Source organism: Heterodontus francisci, chromosome 29 (assembly GCF_036365525.1).
Source record: "Heterodontus francisci isolate sHetFra1 chromosome 29, sHetFra1.hap1, whole genome shotgun sequence".
Classification (NCBI taxonomy): Eukaryota; Metazoa; Chordata; class Chondrichthyes; order Heterodontiformes; family Heterodontidae; genus Heterodontus; species Heterodontus francisci.
The window spans coordinates 38,352,024-38,373,349 of record NC_090399.1 but is presented as its reverse complement, the minus strand read 5'-3'; the positions used below and the strand labels follow the sequence as shown (position 1 = coordinate 38,373,349).

The following is a 21,326-nucleotide window of genomic DNA, read 5'->3' as shown; positions in this document are numbered from 1 at the left end:
CTCCTCCTCTTCTTGTGTAACAGGCTCGAGGAGCTGAATGGCCTCCTGCTCTTCTTGTGTAACAGGCTCGAGGAGCTGAATGGCCTCCTCCTTTTCCTGTGTAACAGGCTTGACGGGCTGAATGGGCTCCTCCTGTATTTTCTCTGATTGGTCAGACATGGTGTGGGCCAGTGAATCTCTCTCTCTGGTTAACCCTGTCCTTGTCCTGTGTCTCCTCCCCACTCTCCCCTCCCCAGGAACAGCTGAAGATTCTTGCCAGTGAGATGGTGAAGGACTCCCCAGAGTTTCACTGTCTGCAATCCCTGTTCTCCGTGCTTTACACTGAGAGCCTGAAGCTCAAGGCCCAGATGGACGATGGCCACAATCTGCTCTTCACCACCCGAACCACAGTCGAGTGAAGGACATCACTGAAACAACATGAGATCTAGAGATGGGACTGATGGTGTTTGAAAGAACAACCTCATTGCTGGGAGAATACAGCTTCCAATTTTCATTTGTTAATTAATCTGATCAGAATTATCCAGTCTTTGGAGATTTCCAATTCAATCTCAGAAATAAATATATTCGGATCACAACACAGATTGAATTCAATGTCGTAATCTGTTGCTTGAAGCTTTTTTTTAAATTCAACAATGTGGCAACCTCAATATCCCCGGGGAGATCCCACAGGGTATAAATTACAGGCTCTGGCAATGTGTCACCTCAGAGTTTAATACAGAGAGATTGTCTGCAGCACGAAGGGACACATCACTTCACATAGAAAATGCGGCAAACAATTGACAGAATCTCGAAAATATATCACATAATTCTTGCTATCATTGGTGTTGCTGGTAGGTGACTACAACCACTGAAGTTGTGTAAATCTGTGTGTGAGCTGGTCTCTTAGTTTTACTCGGTGACTGATAATGTTAAATGCTGATCTCGTGGTCAGCGTTATACAGACACCCGATCAGTGATATCATTCCCTTACGTCAAATATCCTGAATTATCACTGGGGTTTCATTCCATTGTCTTGGCTGATAATAAACCTCTGTTTGTAGCTGACTGGTTCTCTGAACTATAAAGTTATTGCATTTAGTGGAACATCGTGTAATGCTGAATTAGACCTCAGTGAAGGCAACTCTCTGAGTGAAGGTATTAGTGGGAGCATCAGTCAGTGTAAAATCAAAATGAGTGTGGGTCACTAACCGGAGTGGAACACCTGATCCCAGTGATCATGTATTAATGGGAGTATCTGTCACTGTAGAATTGTACTGAGTACAATTGTACAACCCAGTTCTATTTTGAAATCATTGTTTCAGGTATCTGATCTCTCCGTTCCATGAAGCTGCCTTTGTGTTTTAACAATGTAATTGATTGCAAGTGTTTTTTGCTGATGTTTGGTAATAAGTGTAGAAAGTGAAATGTATTGATATTGCTCTGTCTCCTATTGAACTGCTCCAACAGAAACAAATGTTAACTTACTGACAGTTAAACAGCAGGACAGCACTATTACAGCATTCTAATCCTTTGTATAATGATGTTTCTTACTCTGAGTATAGTTACTGTAAACACTTTAGTTATTTTAGTGATGATTAATCCCCTTCCTCCAACATGGTCCTGAGAATCTGTGGGTCATGAGTGTTGAATTGTATTACTATTGCACAGGATGAATATTGGGCTGTGTTTATTGAATCATCCACTTGTGTAACTGATTATGGTTTGACAGATCAGTTCTTATCTATGATCCAAAGTCTCGACACATGTAACCTGTACCAATCTCTGCCCTTAGCTCAGTGAGGTGTGTCCCTGTGAGGAGAGACACCTATAACTGAGAAACAGACATATCGGGTTTCATAATATAGAGATCAGACCGAGGACAGTAAATAATAACATTAGTGAACTGTTAATGATGAAATAAATAATACACTTCTCTCAGTTCTGGTATCATCCTGGTCAAAATAATTGCACCTTCTCCAGTGCATCAATGTCCTTTTTGTAATATGGAGACCAGAACTGTATGCAGTACGCTAAGTGTTGTATAACCAAGCTTCTATATTATTTTGATATCAGCTCTTTGCTTTTTCAATTCCATTCCTCCAGAAATGACCTCGTGCTTTGTTTCTATTTTTATGACCCAGTTAACCTGTGTTGCTACTTTAAATGATTTGTGAATCTGTACCCCTGAACCCCTTTCCCCCTCAACCCCATTTAGATGCTTATTTTCCAAGGTACATTAGAGAACCTTATTCTTCCGACCAAACTTCAGCACCTCACACTTTGTTCAACTGAAATTAATTTTCTATTTAAATATCCATTGTGCAAGTTTATTATTATTAATATCTTCAGGTATTTTGTTGCATTCTTCCTCTGTGTTAATTCTTCTCTTGACTCCCATTTCTCTGTAAATCTTGAAATTGTGCTTCTGCTTCCCGAGTCCATATTGTTTCTGTAAATGACAATGTTCCCAGCACTGATCCTTGTGGAACACCACTTCCCACCTTCCGCCAATCTGAGGAAATACCTTTAACTCCTACTCCCTGTTTTCTGTTTCTGTAGCCAGCTCACTGTCCATTCTGCTGCTTGTCTCCTAACTCCACTTGCTCTGAGATTAGTCATGAGTCTGCTGTGTGGTCCATTATCGAAGACCTTTAGAAAATCAATGTATATTACATCATCTGTATTAGTCTTAACTCCTCTTATTTTCAAAGAATGAAATTATATTGGTCAAGAATGACCTTCCTTTTGGATTATGTGCTGACTATTTTTTATCAGAGTATATGTTTCTGGACATTTCTCTGTTAAATCTTTGAATAAGGATTTCATTGTTGAGGAACAGATACTCATGCCTCTGCTATCTCTACCTTTCTTTTTCAGTCTGTGTGGACGTAATCCATCTGAACCAGAGAGTTTGCTCTCTCTTTCTGATTACTTTATCAAATATCTCACCACTTTCTACCTTCAATGTATTGAAGTTTTTCATTGAATTTATTCACTATTATTCGACAGTTTAGTTCCTCCCTTCAGGGATCTCACTCCCTTCTTTAGGCTCAGAATCCTCATCCATTGGGTCATTCTGGCCCCGACTGTCCCACAACACACGAGACTTCCTTCCTTCTGAGCTCGGAGCTGTGCTGCAGAATTCCATTTACATTTCTGTCCATGTCAGTCTGCCCCTCTCTGCTCCAAAGTCCAGTAAATCTGAGCTCTCCTTAAACTCACAGTGGATGGGATCTTGTCTGACAGACACCATGAGGCCATTTCCCGGCTAGTTTCCCTCCACCATCTCCGGCTGGGACATTCCGAGGGCCCCATTTGCAATTGATTCATTTTGTTTAATTCACTCGCCATTCCCACTGGAACTCTTTTCTTCCTCACCAGCTCTGGTCTGGGAATGAAAACCCTCGCAGGTTCCTGATCCTGATCCCTGTGCAGGGATCCTGTTGTAAAGTATAGGTGTGTGGACCTCGGGTGTGAATACTGGGATATTCCACACACAAATGTTGTCACTATGGAAACTGTATGGGTCCGAGCTATGCTGCCTTTGTGTAGGTTACGTGGACCATTGTTTGTTCCAATCCTACTCAGCTCCCCTCCGTCACATATATTTTCCAATACTTTGATGACTGTTCTTGTTCTGGGAGGACGAACAAAGCAAGGGAATATACGATGGATGGTAGGACCCTAGGAACTACAGAGGGTCAGAGGGATCTTGGTGTACTTGTCCATTGATTACTGAAGGCAGCAGCACAGGTAGATAAGGTGGTTAAGACGGCATATGGGATACTTGCCTTTATTAGCCGAGGCATAGAATATAAGAACAGGGATGTTATGTTGAAGCTGTACAAAACGCTAGTTAGGCCACAGCTGGAGTACTGTGTGCAGTTCTGGTGGCCACACTATAGGAAGGATGTGATTGCACTGGAGAAGGTGCAGAGGAGATTCACCAGGATGTTGCCTGGGCTGCAACATTTCACTGTGAAGAAAGACTGGATAGGCTGGGGTTGTTTTCCTTAGAGCATAGAATGCTGAGGGGGGACATTATGGAGGTATACAAAAGTAGGAGGGGCATAAATAGGGTAGATAGGAAGAAACTTTTTCCTTCAGCAGAGGTGTTAATCACCAGGGGCATAGATTTAAGGTAATGGGCAGGGCGTTTAGAGGGGACTTGAGAAAAACATTTTTCATCCAGAGGGTGCTTGGAATCTGGAACGCACTGCCTGAAGGGGTGGTCGAGGCAGGAACCCTCAAAACATTTAAGAGGTATTTAGATGAGAGTTTGAAACACCATAACATACAAGGTTATGGGCCAAGTGCTGGAAAATGGAATTAGAATAGATCGGCTTGATGGCCAGCACAGACACGATGGGTCAAAGGGCCTAATTCTGTGCTGTATAACTCTATAACTCTATGACTCTGAGGTGTCATTTCCTGCTTTTGCCTTGAACAGGAAAATTACATCAACATAGAATCATAACATAGAAAATGGGAGCAGGAATAGGCCATTCGGCCCTTTGTGCCTGCTCCACCATTCAAAAAAGATTGTCTAATTCAGTACCCTGTTCCTGCTCTCTCCCCATATCACTTGATCCCTTCGGCATTAAAAATATATATCTATCTCCTTCTTGAATATATTTAATGACTTGGTCTCTACTTCCTTCTGCGGTAGAGAATTCCACAGGTTCACCATCCTCTGAGTGAAGACATTTCTCCTCATCTCGGTTCTAAATGGTGTACCCCATATTCCGAGACTGTGACCCCTGGTTCTGGACTCCTAAATCATCGGAAATATCCTCCCTGCATCTAGCCTGTCTAGTGCTGTTCGAATTTTATAGGTTTCTATGAGATCCCCTTTCATTCTTCTAAACTCTAGTGAATAGAGGCCTAGTCGACCCAATCTCTCCTCATATATCAATCCTGCCATCCCAGGAATCAGCCTGGTAAATCTTATTTGCACTCTCTCCAAGGCAAGAACATCCTTCCTCAGATAAGGAGACCAAAACTGCACACAATACTCCAGATGTGGTCTCATCAAGGCCCTGTATAACTGCAGTAAGACATCCTTGCTCCTGTACTCAAATCGTCTTGAAATGAAGCCCAACATACCATTTGCCTTTCTAACTGCTTGCTGCACCTGAATGCTTGCTTTCAGTGACTGGTGCACAAGGACACCCAGGTCTCATTGCACCTCCCCCTTTCCCAATCTATCACCATTCAGATAATAATCTGCCTTTCTGTTTTTACAACCAAAGTGGATAACCTCACATTTATCCACGTTATACAACATACATTTGCCCACTCAGCCGCCTTGTCCAAATCACATTGGAGCTGCTTTGCATCTTCCTCACAGTTCACATTGCCCCCCAGCATTGTGTCATCTGCGAACTTGGAAATGTTACATTTAGTTCCCTCACTCAAGTCATCAGTATATATTGTGAATAGCTGGGGCCCAAGCACTGATCCCTGCGATACCCCACTAGTCACTGCTTGCTACCAGGAAAAAGACCCGTTTATTCCTACTCTCTGTTTCCTGTCTGTCAACCAATTCTCAATCCATGCCAGTATAATACCCCATATCCCATGTGCTTTAATTTTGCACACAAACCTCTTATGTGGGACCTTATCAAAAGCCTTCTGAAAATCCAATTGCACCACATCAACTGGTTCTCCCTTATCTATTCTACTAGTTACATCCTCAAAAAACTCCAGTACATTTGTTAAGCATGATTGCCCTTTCATAAACCCAAGCTGACTTTGTCCAATCCGTTTCTGCTTTCCAGGTGTTCTGCTATCACATCCTTTATAATCGGATCTCGTATTTTCCCCATTACTGATGTAAGGCTAACTGGTCTGTAATTCCTTGTTTTCCTCTCCCTCCTTTTTTAAATAGTGGGGTTACATTTTCCATCCTCTAATTTGTAGGAACTGCTCCAGAGTCTATAGAATTTTGGAAGAATTTGGAAGAATTTTGGGCGGCACAGTGGCGCAGTGGTTAGCACCGCAGCCTCATAGCTCCAGGGACCCGGGTTCGATTCCGGGTACTGCCTGTGTGGAGTTTGCAAGTTCTCCCTGTGTCTGCGTGGGTTTCCTCCGGGTGCTCCGGTTTCCTCCCACAAGCCAAAAGACTTGCAGGTTGATAGGTAAATTGGCCATTATAAATTGTCACTAGTATAGGTAGGTGGTGGGGAAATATAGGGACAGGTGGGGATGTTTGGTAGGAATATGGGATTAGTGTAGGATTAGTATAAATGGGTGGTTGATGTTCGGCACAGACTCGGTGGGCTGAAGGGCCTGTTTCAGTGCTGTATCTCTAATCTAATCTAATCTATGACCACCAATGCATCCATTATTTCCAGGGCTCCTTCTTTTCGTACTCTGGGATGTAGATTATCAGGCCTTTGTCAGCCTTTAACCGCATTAATTTCCTTAGAATTCTTTTTTTTACCAATACTGATTTCCTTCAGTTCCTCCCTCTCATTAGACCCTTGGTTCCCTAACTTTTCTGGGAGGTTGTTTGTGTCCTCCTTAGTGAAGACAGAACCAAAGTATGTGTTTAATTGTTCTGCCAATTCTTTGTTCCCCATTATAATTTCCCCCATTTCTGACAGTAAGACAACAACATTTGTCTTCACTAATCTTTTTCTTATCACATATTTATAGAAGCTTTTACAGTCAGTTTGTATGTTCCCCGCAAGTTTACTGTGATACTCTATTTTCCCATGCTGAATCAACCTCTTTGTCCTCCTTTGCTGAATTTTAAACTGCTCCCAATCCTCAGACTTGCTGCTTTTTCTGGCAATTTTCTATGCCTCCTCTTTGGATCTAATACTATCCTAATTTCTTTTGTAAGCCACAGTTGAGCCACCTTTCCGGTTTATTTTTGTGCCTAATTTCCACTCCTCCCTTGTCTTCACATTATCCATCGCTTACACTTCCCTTCTCTTCCTCGACTTCTCTACTTCAGTTTCAGGGGATTGTCTGTTCACCAATATCTACTGTAATCCCACCGACTCCCACAGCTACCTCGATTATACTTCCTCCCACCCGGCTTCGTGGAAAGACTCTGTTCCATTCTCCCAGTTTCTCCACCTCCGTTCTATCTGTTCTGACGATGCTACCTTCCACACCAGTGCTTCTGAAATGTCTTCATTATTCCTCAGACGAGGATTCCCCTCCACTGTGGTTAACAGGGTCCTCGACCGTGTCCATCCTCTTTCCCACGTTACTGCCTTCACCCCTTCCCTCCCTGACAGAACCACGATAAAGTTCCCCTTCCCAACCAACACCAAACATATATTCTGCTCCCCTCCCTTCCCCCCACTCATTGTGACACCCTGATCCACTCGCAATCACCCCCCAACATCAGCTCCTCTTCCCCAGGCACCTTCCCGTGCAAGCTCAGGAGATGTAACACCTGACCTTTTACTTCCTCCCTTCCCACTGTCCAAGGTCCCAAAAACTCCTTCCAGGTGAGACAGTGATTTACTTGGACTTCTTTCAATTTATTAACAGTATTCGCTGCTCATGATGGAATCTCCTGGACATTGGGAGAGGAGCAAACACAGATTGAGTGATTGCTTTGCTGAACTCATCCATTCAGTCTGCAAGTGTGACCCTGAGCTTCTGGTCACTTGTCATTTTAATTCTACATCCCACTCCCACTCTGACCTCTCTATCTCTAACCTCCTACACTCTTCCACTGAAGTTCAATGAGGAACAACACCAGATTTTTCAATTAAGCATTTTATTGCCTCTCAGACTCTACACTGAGATTAAAAACTACAGATTATAACCATTGCTCCCACTTTCTGGGATGGCCTGTGCTGGTAGCGGAGGATGGCTACAACAGAGTCACTGGGAGTGGACGGGGTGTTGGCTGGTGCTTGGGGTGGGGATCCCCTATTGGTACACAGCTGGCAGGCTGGTCCACATGCCTGGGGTCTACCCACCATTCTCCATCACTTTTCCGGGGCACTGGAGCCTTCTCCTCTTTGCCAGATTTTCCATGCTCCCCTCTCCCTCTGTTATTCTGCTGTAACCATTTACACCTCCTCTGGACCCATCCTCTGTTTCTTTAATTGTCCCATTCACCTTGTACCATGATCCCTTTTAACATTGAATCACTCCTGCCCTCCACCTGATCACAGACCTTTACTTTTGTCCTTTCCTCCCACTTTTCACTGACTACATGATTGTTTTAAAACTGTTAATCTCTCATATCTTCCAGTTCTGATGAAAGCCTATCAGCCTGAAACATTAACTCTGTTTCTCTCTCCACAGATGCTGCCTGACCTGCTGAGTGTTTTCAACATTCTCCTATTTTTATCAGATTTACAGCAGTTTCAGTATTTTGTTTTTACTCCAATGTTTATTCCTGGGTATTAACAGGGGTGAGAGAAAGAGGTTGGGAGTGGAGTTTCGGAGTTTTAACCCCACAGACTGCCTCTTTTATCCTTGACAGGTTCCCTGCCCTGAAGTCAGCCTGATTGACAGGCTTGACTTCCAGTCGGGCAGGGCAGACTCTGGAGCAGGCCTCAGGACAAGGGCGGTCCAAATGCTGACCCCGGTGTTTTGGGGGAGATGCCTGATATCGGGGGAGTGTCCAATCACCATCTCCTGACGGGGAGAGAGTGGTGATATCTCCAATCGCTGGTCTGTCGATTCCCAAACCCCAGGGAAGAGTCTCCTGGTTCCAGTCCAGTTAGGGGGAGAGGGCCGGGGGGGGAAACCTGATGTTTTGAGGCTTCCGATCCTGGGAGGATGGTCTGAACCCGGGAGATGTGTTCCGAACCCATAGGAGGGTCCCATCCAGGGATGAGAGTCCGATCCCAGGGAGTGGTGCGTTCTGATCTGGCGGAGTAGTGGGGTCCAATCACAGAGTGGAGGGGGTCCAATCCTGGGGGGAGGGTCCCGAAACAAGGGGTGCCGTACGATCCTGGTGGGGAGGTTCTCAATCCTAGGGGGAGAGGTGCATTCCTCGAGGGTCTTATTGTCTTATTGTGGGGGTGTAATCCAACCAGTATGGGTGCCGTCCGACCCCGGGCAGTGATGGTTGTCCTATCATGGGATAGGTGGGGTGTGGTCCCAGTGTGGTGGGAATGATCACAAGGGAGTGCTCGAATCCCAAATTTGTGGACTGTTCCAATTCCCAATCCTGGGTGCCTTTGTATGTGGTGTGGGTTATAACAAGGAAACCCTGGCGGACAGAGTTAAACCTGTAAAACAGATGAAATCAGAGACTTCCAACCTCATTAAAATATTTAAATGACCAACCCGCCTCCTGGAGCCGGTTGTCTGTCCGTCCCCTTTCCCTATTCCCTTAAACCGGTAGTAGGCGGATAAGATATTGGTTGGGTTCGGGGTTGAGATTTTTAAATTTTATGCTTTGACTTTCCCCCAACCCCCCTGTTTTTGGTGCTAAAATCCTGCCCTTACTGTCTGGGTCAGACACGGAGAATGTTTGATCAGTAATTTCCAGTCTCTTTTCCCTTCTCTCTCTTACAGTTAATTTACTGGCGATTGTGATCCTGTCCCGGGGAAAGTGCGGCCTCTCCACCTGCACCACTCGCTACCTGGTGGCCATGGCAACGGCGGATCTACTGGTCATTATCACTGAGGTCATACTGTGGCCAATCAGTTATTATCATTTCCCAGGATCTTTCCTGAATATCACCCCTGTGTGCAGTGTTAACATTGTCCTGCTCCGTGCAGCCACAGACTGTTCTGTCTGGTTCACCGTCACTTTCACCTTTGATCGATTTGTGGCCATTTGTTGCCAGAAGCTGAAAACAAAATATTGCACGAAGAAAACTGCGGCTGTGGTTCTAGCAACAACCTGCATTCTGCTCTGTTCAAAAAACATCCCCGTCTACTTTGCACGTGAACCTGGAGAGATAATCAACAATGTACCGTGGGGCTGTGTTGCAAAACCAAGCTATTATACTGATGCTGGATGGGTGGGATTTGACTGGTTTGCTACAGTTTTAACCCCATTGCTCCCATTCGCTTTAATCCTGTCACTCAACGCTTTGACTGTCAGACACATTTTAATGACCAGTCAAGTCCGTAAGGGACTGAGGGGTCAGAGCAAGGGAGAGAATCACAGTGACCCAGAGATGGAGAGCAGAAGGAAGTCTGTGATTTTACTCTTCACCATATCCAGCAACTTCATACTTCTGTGGTTGGTCTATGTTATGGAATTCTTATATTATAACATTACAGGGACAGATCAGACCTATTACACTGATTCAGAATATGTATTTCAACAAGTCGGATGGATGCTGCTGAATTTAAGTTGCTGCACAAACACATTTATTTATGTGGTGACTCAGTCCAAGTTCAGAGAGCAGGTCAAGAGCGCGGTGAAATATCCGGTTACATCAATTATTCAATTAATGAATAAACAAAACAACTGAGAGCAGCCCAGAGGCGGGTCCCAGTGTTTCCAGTCCATGAATGGAATATGTATCCCCAGTGGCTAAAATGTGACCGACAGCTGAATGATCTGAACTGCACTGATGGGGTTGGGGTGTCACAAATGCTAAAGAATGGGAAGGTGGTCGGCAAGAGGCCACCTTTGGAGAAGTGGACACAAAGGGGTCGGAGGAGAGTTAGCGCATCCCCTGCAGGAAAGGAGGGGAAACAGCAGCCACATATCTAAATCTTCTTGTGTCAGCTGATTGTTATCACTTGTTTTATATTTGGAGATATATTGTTGAATCCATCTGCCTTCCCTTCCCCCACTACCGTCTCTCTCTCTCTCTCTCTCTCTCTCTCTCCCTATGCCCCCAAGTCAGTCGGTGGTGGTGGTTGGAGGGGCGGTTTGAGGATTCTGAAGATGCCAGAATTAGCGGATTGCAGAAATCTCAGAGGACTGTAGCAGCTGGAGAATTTTACAGAGATAGAGAGGATTATAGGGGCTGGAGCAGATTACAGTGATAGGGAGGGTTGTAGGCAGTGGAGGTGGCTCCAGGTATAGGGAGAGGTGTAGGGCCTGGAGGAGGTTATGGAGACAGTGGGGTTGTAGGGGCTGGAGGAGGTTACAGAGATAGGGAGCGGTGTAGGGGCTGGAGGAGATTACAGAGATATAGAGGGATGAAGGGATGGAGGAAGTTATGGAGGTAGGGAGGGGTGTAGAGGCTGGAGGAGGTTATGGGGATAGGGAGGGGTGTAGGGCTGGAGGAGGTTACAGAGATAGAGAGAATTTCAGGGCTGGAGCAGATTACAGATATAGGGAGGGGTGTAGGTAGTGAAGGATGTTTAGGACATTTTTTGTTTTATTTATTCATGGGATGTCAGCATTGCTGGCTCAGTTTGCATTTATTGCCCATCCCTAATTGCCTTTGACAAGGTGGTGGTGAGCTGCCTTATTGAGCCGCTGCAGTCCATGTGGGGTAAATACATCCACAGTGCTGTTAGGAAGGGAGTTCCAGGAATTTGACCCAGCGACAGTGAAGCAACAGTGATATAGTTGCAAGTCAGGATGGTGTGTGGCGTGGAGGGGAACTTGCAGCTGGTGGTGTTCACATGCACCAACTGCCCTTGTCCTTTTAGGTGGTAGAGGTTGCGACTTTGGAAGGTGCTGTCAAAGGAGTTGTAGTGAGTTGCTGCAGTGCATCTTGTAGATGGTACACACTCTGTCACTATGTGTCAGTAGTGGAGGGAGTGAAAGTTTGCAGATGGGGTGCCAATCAAGTGGGCTGCTTTGTCCTAAATGGTGTCAAGTTTCTTGAGTGTTACTGGAGCTGCACTTATCCAGGCAAGTGTATTCCATCGCACTCCTGACTTGTGTCTTGTAGATAGTTTACAGGCTTTGGTGAGTCAAGAGGTCAGAGTTATACAGCACAGAAACAGGCTCTTCGGCCCATCGTGTTGGTGCCAGCCGTCAAGCACCTATCCATTCGAATCACATTTTCCACCACTTGGCCCATAGCCTTGTATGTAATGGTGTTTCAAGTGTTCATATAAATACTTCTTAAAGGTTGTGAGGGTTCCTGCCTCTACCACCTCTTCAGCCAGTGCATTCCAGATTCCAACCACCCTCTGGTGAAAAATAGTTTCCTCAAATCCCCTCGAAACCTCCTACCCCTCACCTTTAAATCTATGCCCCCTGGCTATTGACCCCTCTGCCAAGGGAGAAAATCTCTTCCTATCTACCCTATCTATGCCCCGCATAACTTTGTATATCTCAATCAGGTCCCCCCTCAGCCTTCTCTGCTCTAAGGAAAACAACCCCAGCCTCTCTAGTCTCTCTTCATAGCTGAAATGCTCCAGCCGAGGCAACATACTGGTGAATCTCCTCTCCTCCTCTCCAGTGCAATCACATCCTTCCTATAGTATGGCGACCAGAACTGGACACAATACTCAAGGTGTGGCCTAACTAGAGTTTAATACAGCTCCATCATAACCTCCCTGTTCTTATATTCTATGCCTAGCTAATAAAGGCAAGTATCCCATATGCCTTCCTAACCTTCCTAGCCTTCTGTGATCTATGGACAAGTACACCAAGGTCCCTCTGACTGTCTCTACTTCTTAGGGTCCTACCATTCATTGTATATTCCCTTGCCTTGTTAGTCCTCCCAAAATGCATCATCTCACACTTCTCAGGATTAAATTCTATTTGCCACTACTCTGCACATCTTACCAGCACATCTATATCATCCTGTAATCTAAGGTTTTCCTCCTCACTATTTACGATACCACCAATTTTCATGTCATCTGCGAACTTACTGATCATATTTCTTACATTCACGTCTAAATCATTAACGTACACGACAAACAGTAAGGGTTACAGCACTGATTTCTGTGGTACACCACTGGTCACAGGCTTCCAATTGCAAAAACAACCCTCGACCATCACCCTCTGCCTCCTCCCACTAAGCCAAATTTAGATCCAATTTGCCAAATTGCCCTGGATCCCATGGGCTCTTACCTTCTTGACCAATCTCCCATGCGGAACCTTATCAAAATCCTTACTGAAGTCCATGTAGACTACATCAACTGCTTTACCCTCATCTATACATCTAGTCACCTCCTCGAAATGTTCAATCAAATTGGTTAGCCATGATCTCCCCCTGACAAAGCCATGCTGAATATCCTTGATTAATCCCTGTCTCGCCAAGTTGAGATTAATGCTGTCCCTCAGAATCTTTTCCAATAATTTCCCTACCACTGATGTTAAATTCACTAGCCTGGTTTATCCCCACTACCCTTCTTGAATAATGGTACCACATTCGCTGACCTCCAGTTCTCTGGCACCTCTCCTGTGGCCAGAGAGGTTTTGAAAATTTGTGTCAGAGCCCCTACAATCTCCTCCCTTGCCTCACATAGCAGTCTGGGATACATCTCATCTGGGCCTGGGGATTTATCCACTTTTAAGCCAGCTAAAACCTCTGTTACCTCCTCATTTTTAATGCTAATTTGTTCAAGTCTGGCTCTCACTCTTGCTCACAGCACCTTCCTTTTTGGCTGGAGGAGGACCCCCTTTGTCTCTTGCTTTCCTTTGTCTCCCAGGACTGCCTAGGTTTCTATCACCCTCCCACCCTTTGTCCGTTTCAGATTTGTGTTGGTGATTAGGAAAGGTTCTCTCCTGGGAAACTGACTTATAAATTAAAGCAAACTCATTGGCAAGAAGGGCCGCTTGTCAGGCTCTCTGGACCTGCTGTTCCGCTACATGGGTCTTCATGGAGAGTGGGACACAGCGCTTAAATTCTTCTAACAGAATTACTTTTCTGAGATTCTCATAGCTGTGCTGTGCTGTACTTTAAGAGCCCTGAACCACTGGTCAAAAGCCAGCTGCTTACTTCTTTCAAACTCCAGGTAAGTTTGATTAGCTTGCTTCTTGAGGGTTCTAAACTGTTGGCGATACGCTTCGGGTAATAATTCATATGCCCTGAGGATAGCATTTATGATCATTTTATAACTTGATGAACTCTCATCTGGCAACAGGAAATAGACGTTATAGACTTTTCCATTTAGCTTGCTTTGTAGTAAAATAGACCAGGTCTCAGCTGGCCATTTTAGCCACCTTGACAGTTTCCCAAAAGACACAAAAAACTTCCACATCTTCCTCATTGAATTTTGGGATTAGTTGAGCTAGTTTTAACAATTTTGTACCTATTCCTGAATTATGCTCCTCCATCTTGGCCATGCTTTCACTGTCACCCCCTAGTTTACTCAAGCCACTTCAACTCTCTTTCTTCGCATTCCTTCTGGAATATTCTTTCTCTCTCTCTCTCTCTCTTGCATTTCATTTTGCTTCATGTTACTTCTGGAAGGCTCTTTCTTTCTCTTTCTCCTGCCTCTCTCTTTCTCTTTCCTTGACTTCTAATTCAAGTTATTTTGTTCCAATTTTAACTTTGCTAGCAGTATCCTGTCTGGGTCTTCTTCTAACACTGCTTCTGCTTTTTCAGATTCAAAGGAAAAATGGTTGGCCACTAGCCTTCGTGGTTCAGACTTCCTAGCCTTGCCACGTACAGTAATCCCACACTGCTCAGCCATTTTCCTCAACTCCTCCAAAGACAGTGCTTTTAACTTATTCCAAGCTACTTCACTCTGGCTTGGAGAGCTACTAGCTTCAGTTGCAGACATGTTAGAATTCAAGCACACACAACCACAAGGAAACCAGTATTAATCTTGCTCTTCTTTGATTGGGAACAATTTGACTTCAAACTTCCAATTTCTCTCAATTGTCTGTGGGTCAATTCCGGACAATGGCACCCAAATTTCTCTTACGACCAGGTGAGAAAGAGGGCTAGGGTTCCATTTCAGCTTTCACCTGGTTTTACTGTAACAGGGTTTAATTTTAAACACTGTGCTTTTAGCTCCCCCTTGGTGAATCCTTTTTCACCGCTTTCCAATTATAAGGCAAATAAACCAGCACAAACAGGCTTTCTTAGGTTTGAAGAAGAAAAGTTGAAATTTATTAAACTTAAATTTTAATTCAGTTAACACCTATGGATACACGACACGCCCACCTGAGCATGCATACATGATACACGCAAGAGACAGAAAAGAGAAAAAAATAAAGTGGAAAGGTTTGAGGCAATATCTGAAGAGTTGTTGTTGTGGTTCTTTGAGCTCACTGTAGAGTCCTTGATTGTAGGTAGATCTTGCTTTTCATTGGGGCCCAGTATTCTTCTTAAAATTTGTTCGCTTTAGGAGACTTTTATCTCTTGAGGTTCATATGTCTTCAGTGAATTCAGAGGCTTGAGAGAAAGAGAAGGGAGCGAGATCTTCTCAGTCCAGGAGCAAACAGGTTTCTGCAGACTCTCAGTTCAAACTGTACAATTCAGAAAAAGACCCAGACTACCAAGCAGGTTAGTTTGTGGATTGTATTGGAGCAGAGGTAGCTTCTTTGTTTCATGCACTGTCTGTTAATATGCAAAAATGTCTTTCCAGCCAGGGGCCTGGCAACCCCTTGTCACAGGCCTTCTCTTCCCAGCAACAATTTGAAATTCAATGTCCATATGGTGAAATTGCTGTGCCTCATTCTTGGTAGGTGGGGGCTTGCATGACAACATCCTGGTGGCTATCATTGATCAGAAATTGAACTAGACCAGCCATATTATTACAAAACTACTTCCATTTTTTGTAAATTTTGAGGACTTGTGTTTTCAAAACTAAAAAGATTCCATAGATGCTGGACTTTGCGTTTTTTTCTTAAGAGGTCATCGGAAGATCTTTGGACTTGATTTGTTAACAGCCCTTACTGGAGATCACCTGCTAACATAAATAAACAACATTTACTGGAAGATGTTTGCAGAGAAGTGACATGGCAAGATTTATGTTGGTCAGGGGTTTTTGACCTGCTGTTTGCAGTTTCGCTTTTAGAGAGATTGTTTTTGGTTTCACTTTGGACAGGGTTGTGGTATGGACAGTATTTTGAAAAGGAGTTTAAAATTCTACCTGCCAAGGACAAACCCCAGCTCAGCTTGTTCCATCTCTTTGAAAAGTTTGCCAGCTTTTCAATCTTTTTAAGAAGCCCTGAGAAACAAGTGTAAGAAACAGACTGAAACTGTTGCTGCATTTTTCCTGAAAGGCCTTCCAAACTGATCCTCAATGTCGTCTGTAAAGACCTGTTCTCGGAAGATCCCAGTGACAGCTCTCTGCGTGTAATTGAGATGCCAGACAAAAAAAAGGGACCACCGACATCTTTCCATATCTTCTCTTTTCTTCTTCAAGAATTAGCAAGTATTTTACCAAAGTACTTTTTTGTAACAAACCTCTGCAGAGATAGAAGTTTTGAATTTTTTTCCAGAGATTATGTAAAGGGTTAATTTAAAAAGGGAACTTTCATATTTCAATCTGTGGATTAATGCTTTGCTTCATTACTAGGTGAGGATTGTTATGATAATGAATGGATAATTTTGTTGTTTATTAAAGAAAGCTGGTTGATGTATTTTATTCAGGGATAAAGAGTAGAGTATATGATTGACCGTATCGGTATCTGGATAAACATTTAAATATTTGTTGTGACCTGTGGAGAAGTGGATCTAGAAAAGTTAGTGCACTCCTCCCACCTGGTTGTAACAATATAAATAGTGTAGCTACAACAGGTGGTCAGAGGCTGGGAATTTTGCAGTGAGTAACTCACCTCCTGACTCCCCAGAGCCTGTCCACCATCTGCAAGGCACAAGTCAGGAATGTGATGGAATACTCTCCACTTGCATGGACAAGTGTGGCTCCAACAACACTCAGGAAGCTCGACATATTGCAGGACAAAGCAACTCGTTTGATTGGCACGCCATCCACCACCTTAAACATTCACTCCTATCACTACCATCGCAGTGGCAGCAGTATGTACCATCTACAAGATGCACTGCAGCAACTCACTGCACCTCCTTTGACAGCACTTTCCAAACCCACAGCCTCTACCACCTGGAAGGTCAAGGGCAGTAGTTGCATGGGAACACCACCACCTGCAAGTTCCCCTCCAAGACACACACCATCCTGACTTGGAACTGTATAGCTGTTCCTTCACTGTCGCTGGGTCAAATTCTTGGAACTCCCTTCCTAAGAGCACTGTGGGTGTACCTTTCCCATATGGACTGCAGCGGTCCAAGATGGTAGCTCACCACAACCTTCTCAAGGGCAATTAGGGATGGGTAATAAATGCTGGCCTTGCCAACGACGTCCACATCCCAAGAATTATTAATTTTAAAAAATCAAGAAATGGCTCACAGCACTGGATATAGCAAAGGCAATGGTCCCCCCATGATGTCCTGGCTGTAGTGTTGAAGACTTGTGCTCCAGAACTGGCCGCACCTCTAGCCAAGCTGTACAACTACAACACTGGCATCTAACGGATGAAATGTAAAATTGCTCAGGTAAGTGCTGCCCACAGAAAAAAGGACAAAACCCAAACTGGTCAATTACAGCCCCATCAGTCCACATTCAATCATCATCAAAGTGATGGACGGTGTCTAGGACAATGTTATCAATCACCATTTACTCACCAATAACCTGCTCACTGAGGCTCAACTTGGAATGAGCGATGATTGCTCGGCACAAGACCTCAATACAGCTTTGATCAAACATAGACAAAACACCTGAATTCCAGAGGTGAGCAGAGAGTGGCAGCTCTCGACATCAAGGCAGCATTTGACCGAATGTCGCATCAAGGAGCCCGCATAAAATGGAAGTCACTGGGAATCGGGGGAAAGCTCTCCACTGGCTGGAGTCATACTGAGCACAAAGGAAAATGGTTGTTGGAGGAGGCCAATCATCGCAGCTCCAGGATGTTATTGCAGGAGTTCCTCAGAGCTGTGTATTCAGTCTAACCATCTTCAGTTACTTTATCAATGACCTTCCCTCCATCACAAGTTGAAACATGGGGATGTTTGCTGAGGAGTGCCCTGTGTTCAGTTCCATTCATAATTTCTCAGAAAATGAAGCAGTCCATGCCTGCATTCAAAAAGATCTCGGCAGCATTCAGGCTTGAGCGAATAACTGGTAACTAATATTCGAACCAGAAAAGTGCCAGACAATCACTATGCCACAGAAGAGAGAGTCTAAGCACCTCTCTTTGGCATTCAATGTCATTACTATCACTGAATCCCCCACCATCAAAATTCCAGTGGTCACCATTGATCATAAACTGAACTGGACCAGACACATAAATACTGTGGCTACAAGAGCAGCTCAGAATCTGGGGGTTCTTCAGTAACTGAATCATATCCTGACTCCTCAAAGCCTTTCCAACACCGACATGGCATGAGTCAGGATTATGATGGAATACTCTCCACTTCCCTGGATGGTGACAGTACTTGAGAGATTGGGACCATTGGCCCTTTCAACAGGGTTCCAGTAGAAGGCACTGACAGGTTTAATGGGGAAGTTGCTACATCTGTCAATCATCGTTGGAGCTGAGTTTAGAGATCCACTTTACCAGGCAACCCAACTTTGCAGCATTGGGGAATGAATTAAACTCAATTAGATGGAAAGGGATCCAGTAAAACACATTCGGGTGGGGGGAATGTACCTGATTCATTCCTCTGCTGAGTGCACAGTTTGTTAAAGGAGGGGAAGGTCTGCTGGGTTAATATTAGTAACTGTCCAGTCTTGCAGTGCAGAGAATGGGAGTTATGGAGAAGCCGTCATCTGTCCCCTTTGCCTCGGATTATTTGTTGATCCTCGACTAGTGGACTGTGAGTGTAATTTCTGCTGCTCCTGTATTGTGTCCTGCAGGAAGGTGCAGGGAGGGTCTATCTGTTGCCCCCAGAGTGGTGATGATGCTGCAGAGCTGACCCTGCAGCCGAACCGTGTGTTGAGGAATATGGTGGACAACATTCACAAGCTGACCGGTCCGCAGGAGGTGACTGAGGAGGAGAGGCATCTGTGCCAGGAACACCAAGAAAAACTGACCCTGATTTGTGAGACGGACGGGATGTTCATCTGCCCGGTGTGCAGGGACTCGAAACTTCACAAGCAGCACAAATTTAGAGACAGAATTGAATTCATCACAACATGCAAGGTATGGGATCCCTTCTCAAAGGTGAGAATGGTGATGGGCGGAATGGTGGAAATGTACAAGTCAGTCAGTACATGAAGGTGGACTGGGGTCTCCTGTATACTTTATCATGGGGTAATTCTGGCTTCTCTTCTATTTAGTAACTTTACAGAACTAGTCTGGTATCCAGGTAGCACAGCTCATTACACTTCCTTCCTGTCTCCCTTGCAGAATAAAGGAGTTGCTTTCTTAACTCACTAAACCAGAAGGTGGTCTCTTTGAAAGATGTGTTGCAGAAACAAGGACTGTAGATTGCACACACTGAAGTAAGTTGGTCTGATCTGCCCGTGTCCAGAAAGGTTTGTAATCTGCAGTCACTTAGTGTGTGTTGTGGCTGTTACACATACCAATGTCTACATGACAACAGTGACTACACTTGGTGCTTTGGGAAGTCTCAAGGTTATAAAAGGTGTAATATCAATGCAGGTTTTCCTACAATGAGGCAGCCATTTTGCACGTGCTCGTGAAATAAATTACTGAGTAGTTATCACATATAGGAGAGAACCAACTGTAAATTGTATTTTGTACACTTAGGTATTGTTGTCAACTGCCATTGTATACAGCATGTTAAGTTTTAGTTGTGTTCCCCTTGTTAAAATGGAGGAAGGAGATCATGTAGTATGGCTTGTCCAGGAGCCACCCTTTCCAACCTGCCTGGATTTGAAACTGCAGCACTTGAGAGTACAGCTTGTTTGAAAACCACAGCTGCCCTGTTCAGAAGATTAGGTCAGCTGCCTACCTCTCTCTACACTCCTCTCTGGGATCTTTCCTACAAGAAGATTAAAATGACATAGTGCAAGAAGCAACCTTGTTTTCTGCCAGCTTTCCTCTCCATCTAAGAAAACGTGACTTCAGAAAATTAAGCTACCTCTATTTACCTTCGAAGAAGGAATTTGTTAGAGAAGAGGTATGTCCAACAGCGGCTCCATCATTAGGAAATCTAAGTGATTCCTGACAACGCAGCAACCTGATGATGTCATCAGAGTGCGCCAAAACGCACACATGCGCAGCTACATCTTACCAGGAAAAAGTGGCGCTTACGCGGGATGACAGCATCGCGCAGCGCCAACGTCATTGCGTATCCATGCCTGGTCCATCTTTGTGCATGTGTACTAAAGCATTATCGGGTATCCAACCACTCATTTGGCTGAATGGGAGACTTTGAGGCTGGAGCTTGATCACTGTCACTCGCTGCCGCCCCACTCTTGCCCCATCGGAAACTCGCTTCAGGCCTCGATGCTTCCTCCCCTCAGCCATTAGCTCCAAATCTCACTGCCCACCCCAGTCCCCTGGTTAATTGTCCCTCGCTTCGCACCACCCAGCTCTCTGGCCACTTGCTCCCCACCCTCCGCCAAGTGGCTGAGCGAGGGGGAAGGGCTGGTGGGGAGAAGGGGGAGAAAACCAGTTACCGAGGGAGGGGGGCACGACTGGTGGGGTGGGAGCTAGTCGCTTTGTTTGGGTGAAATTAGTCCTGGTAAGTCATATCAACAAAGTACGATAATGAGTTGGCAGCACATTTTATACTCTGCCCGATTTTCGATAGGGGTGACTATTCACTATCTTACAACAGAAATTCAAGCACAAAATTCCTTTTGCATTTAATAGGCTTACTGGAATATTATATGGATCTGAGTGTGATATTTAATATCCTATATCTACAAAGTAGTATATTACTGGGCTTCTATCCAAATTAATATAAGGTTAGTTTATTGGAATGATCTAGGCACAAGCATTTCCTGTGATAAATTGAGCAGCGCCATCTGTAATCCTGGCAGCTGCCTGAACGTCGCAGACATTGACATTCCAGTTGAAGAGGCTGCATTTGTGCATGTGCAAGTATTGTGCCACCTAATGGTTGTGTTGTCAGCAAACGTAGCCTTCGGCGTTTTCAGTCGGTAATCTCCGGTTTGTTTGGACTTTTTGATAATTAAAGAAGGACTCTAATTTTGACTGAAATTCCTGTGAGTTTATAGTTCTATTTAGTAAATGTCCTTGCCTTTTTATGCTTTTAACCTTTCCTTGTATATCTATATGCATGCATTGTGAAGTTAATCCTGTTCCCGAGTTTGAATGATAACAAACCCTACTTCTTTATTTTAAATTTAACAACCATGTTGTTGAGGTCATTTATTAATCTGGGAAAAAAATTCAAAAGCCCCAGTCTTACCAGCAGGTAGATCATGCGACCATCTGTTTGTTTGAAACAGGAACTTCTTGGAGGGTTGTTGGATTTCAAAGTCTTTCAGACATACTCGGTGCAGGGGGGTGGGGGATTGTGGAGTTTAGCTGCTACAAAATGTTGATCACCACTATAGCCTAGACCAATCTTGCTAATTGA

At 44.5% G+C, this 21,326-nt stretch overlaps 1 protein-coding gene and 1 pseudogene across 1 annotated transcript; both read left to right on the top strand.

Moving 5' to 3' along the window:
- The first annotated feature begins 763 nt into the window (after positions 1 to 763).
- LOC137345775 (probable G-protein coupled receptor 139) lies at positions 764 to 10,394 on the top strand. Its single transcript, XM_068009031.1, has 2 exons — positions 764 to 830; positions 9,484 to 10,394. Exons 1-2 carry the CDS (start codon positions 764 to 766, stop codon positions 10,392 to 10,394), a joined length of 978 nt encoding a protein of 325 aa, XP_067865132.1.
- Positions 10,395 to 17,867: 7,473 nt separating this feature from the next.
- LOC137345774 (nuclear factor 7, brain-like) overlaps positions 17,868 to 21,326 on the top strand; it is a 61,488-nt pseudogene continuing 58,029 nt past the window's right edge.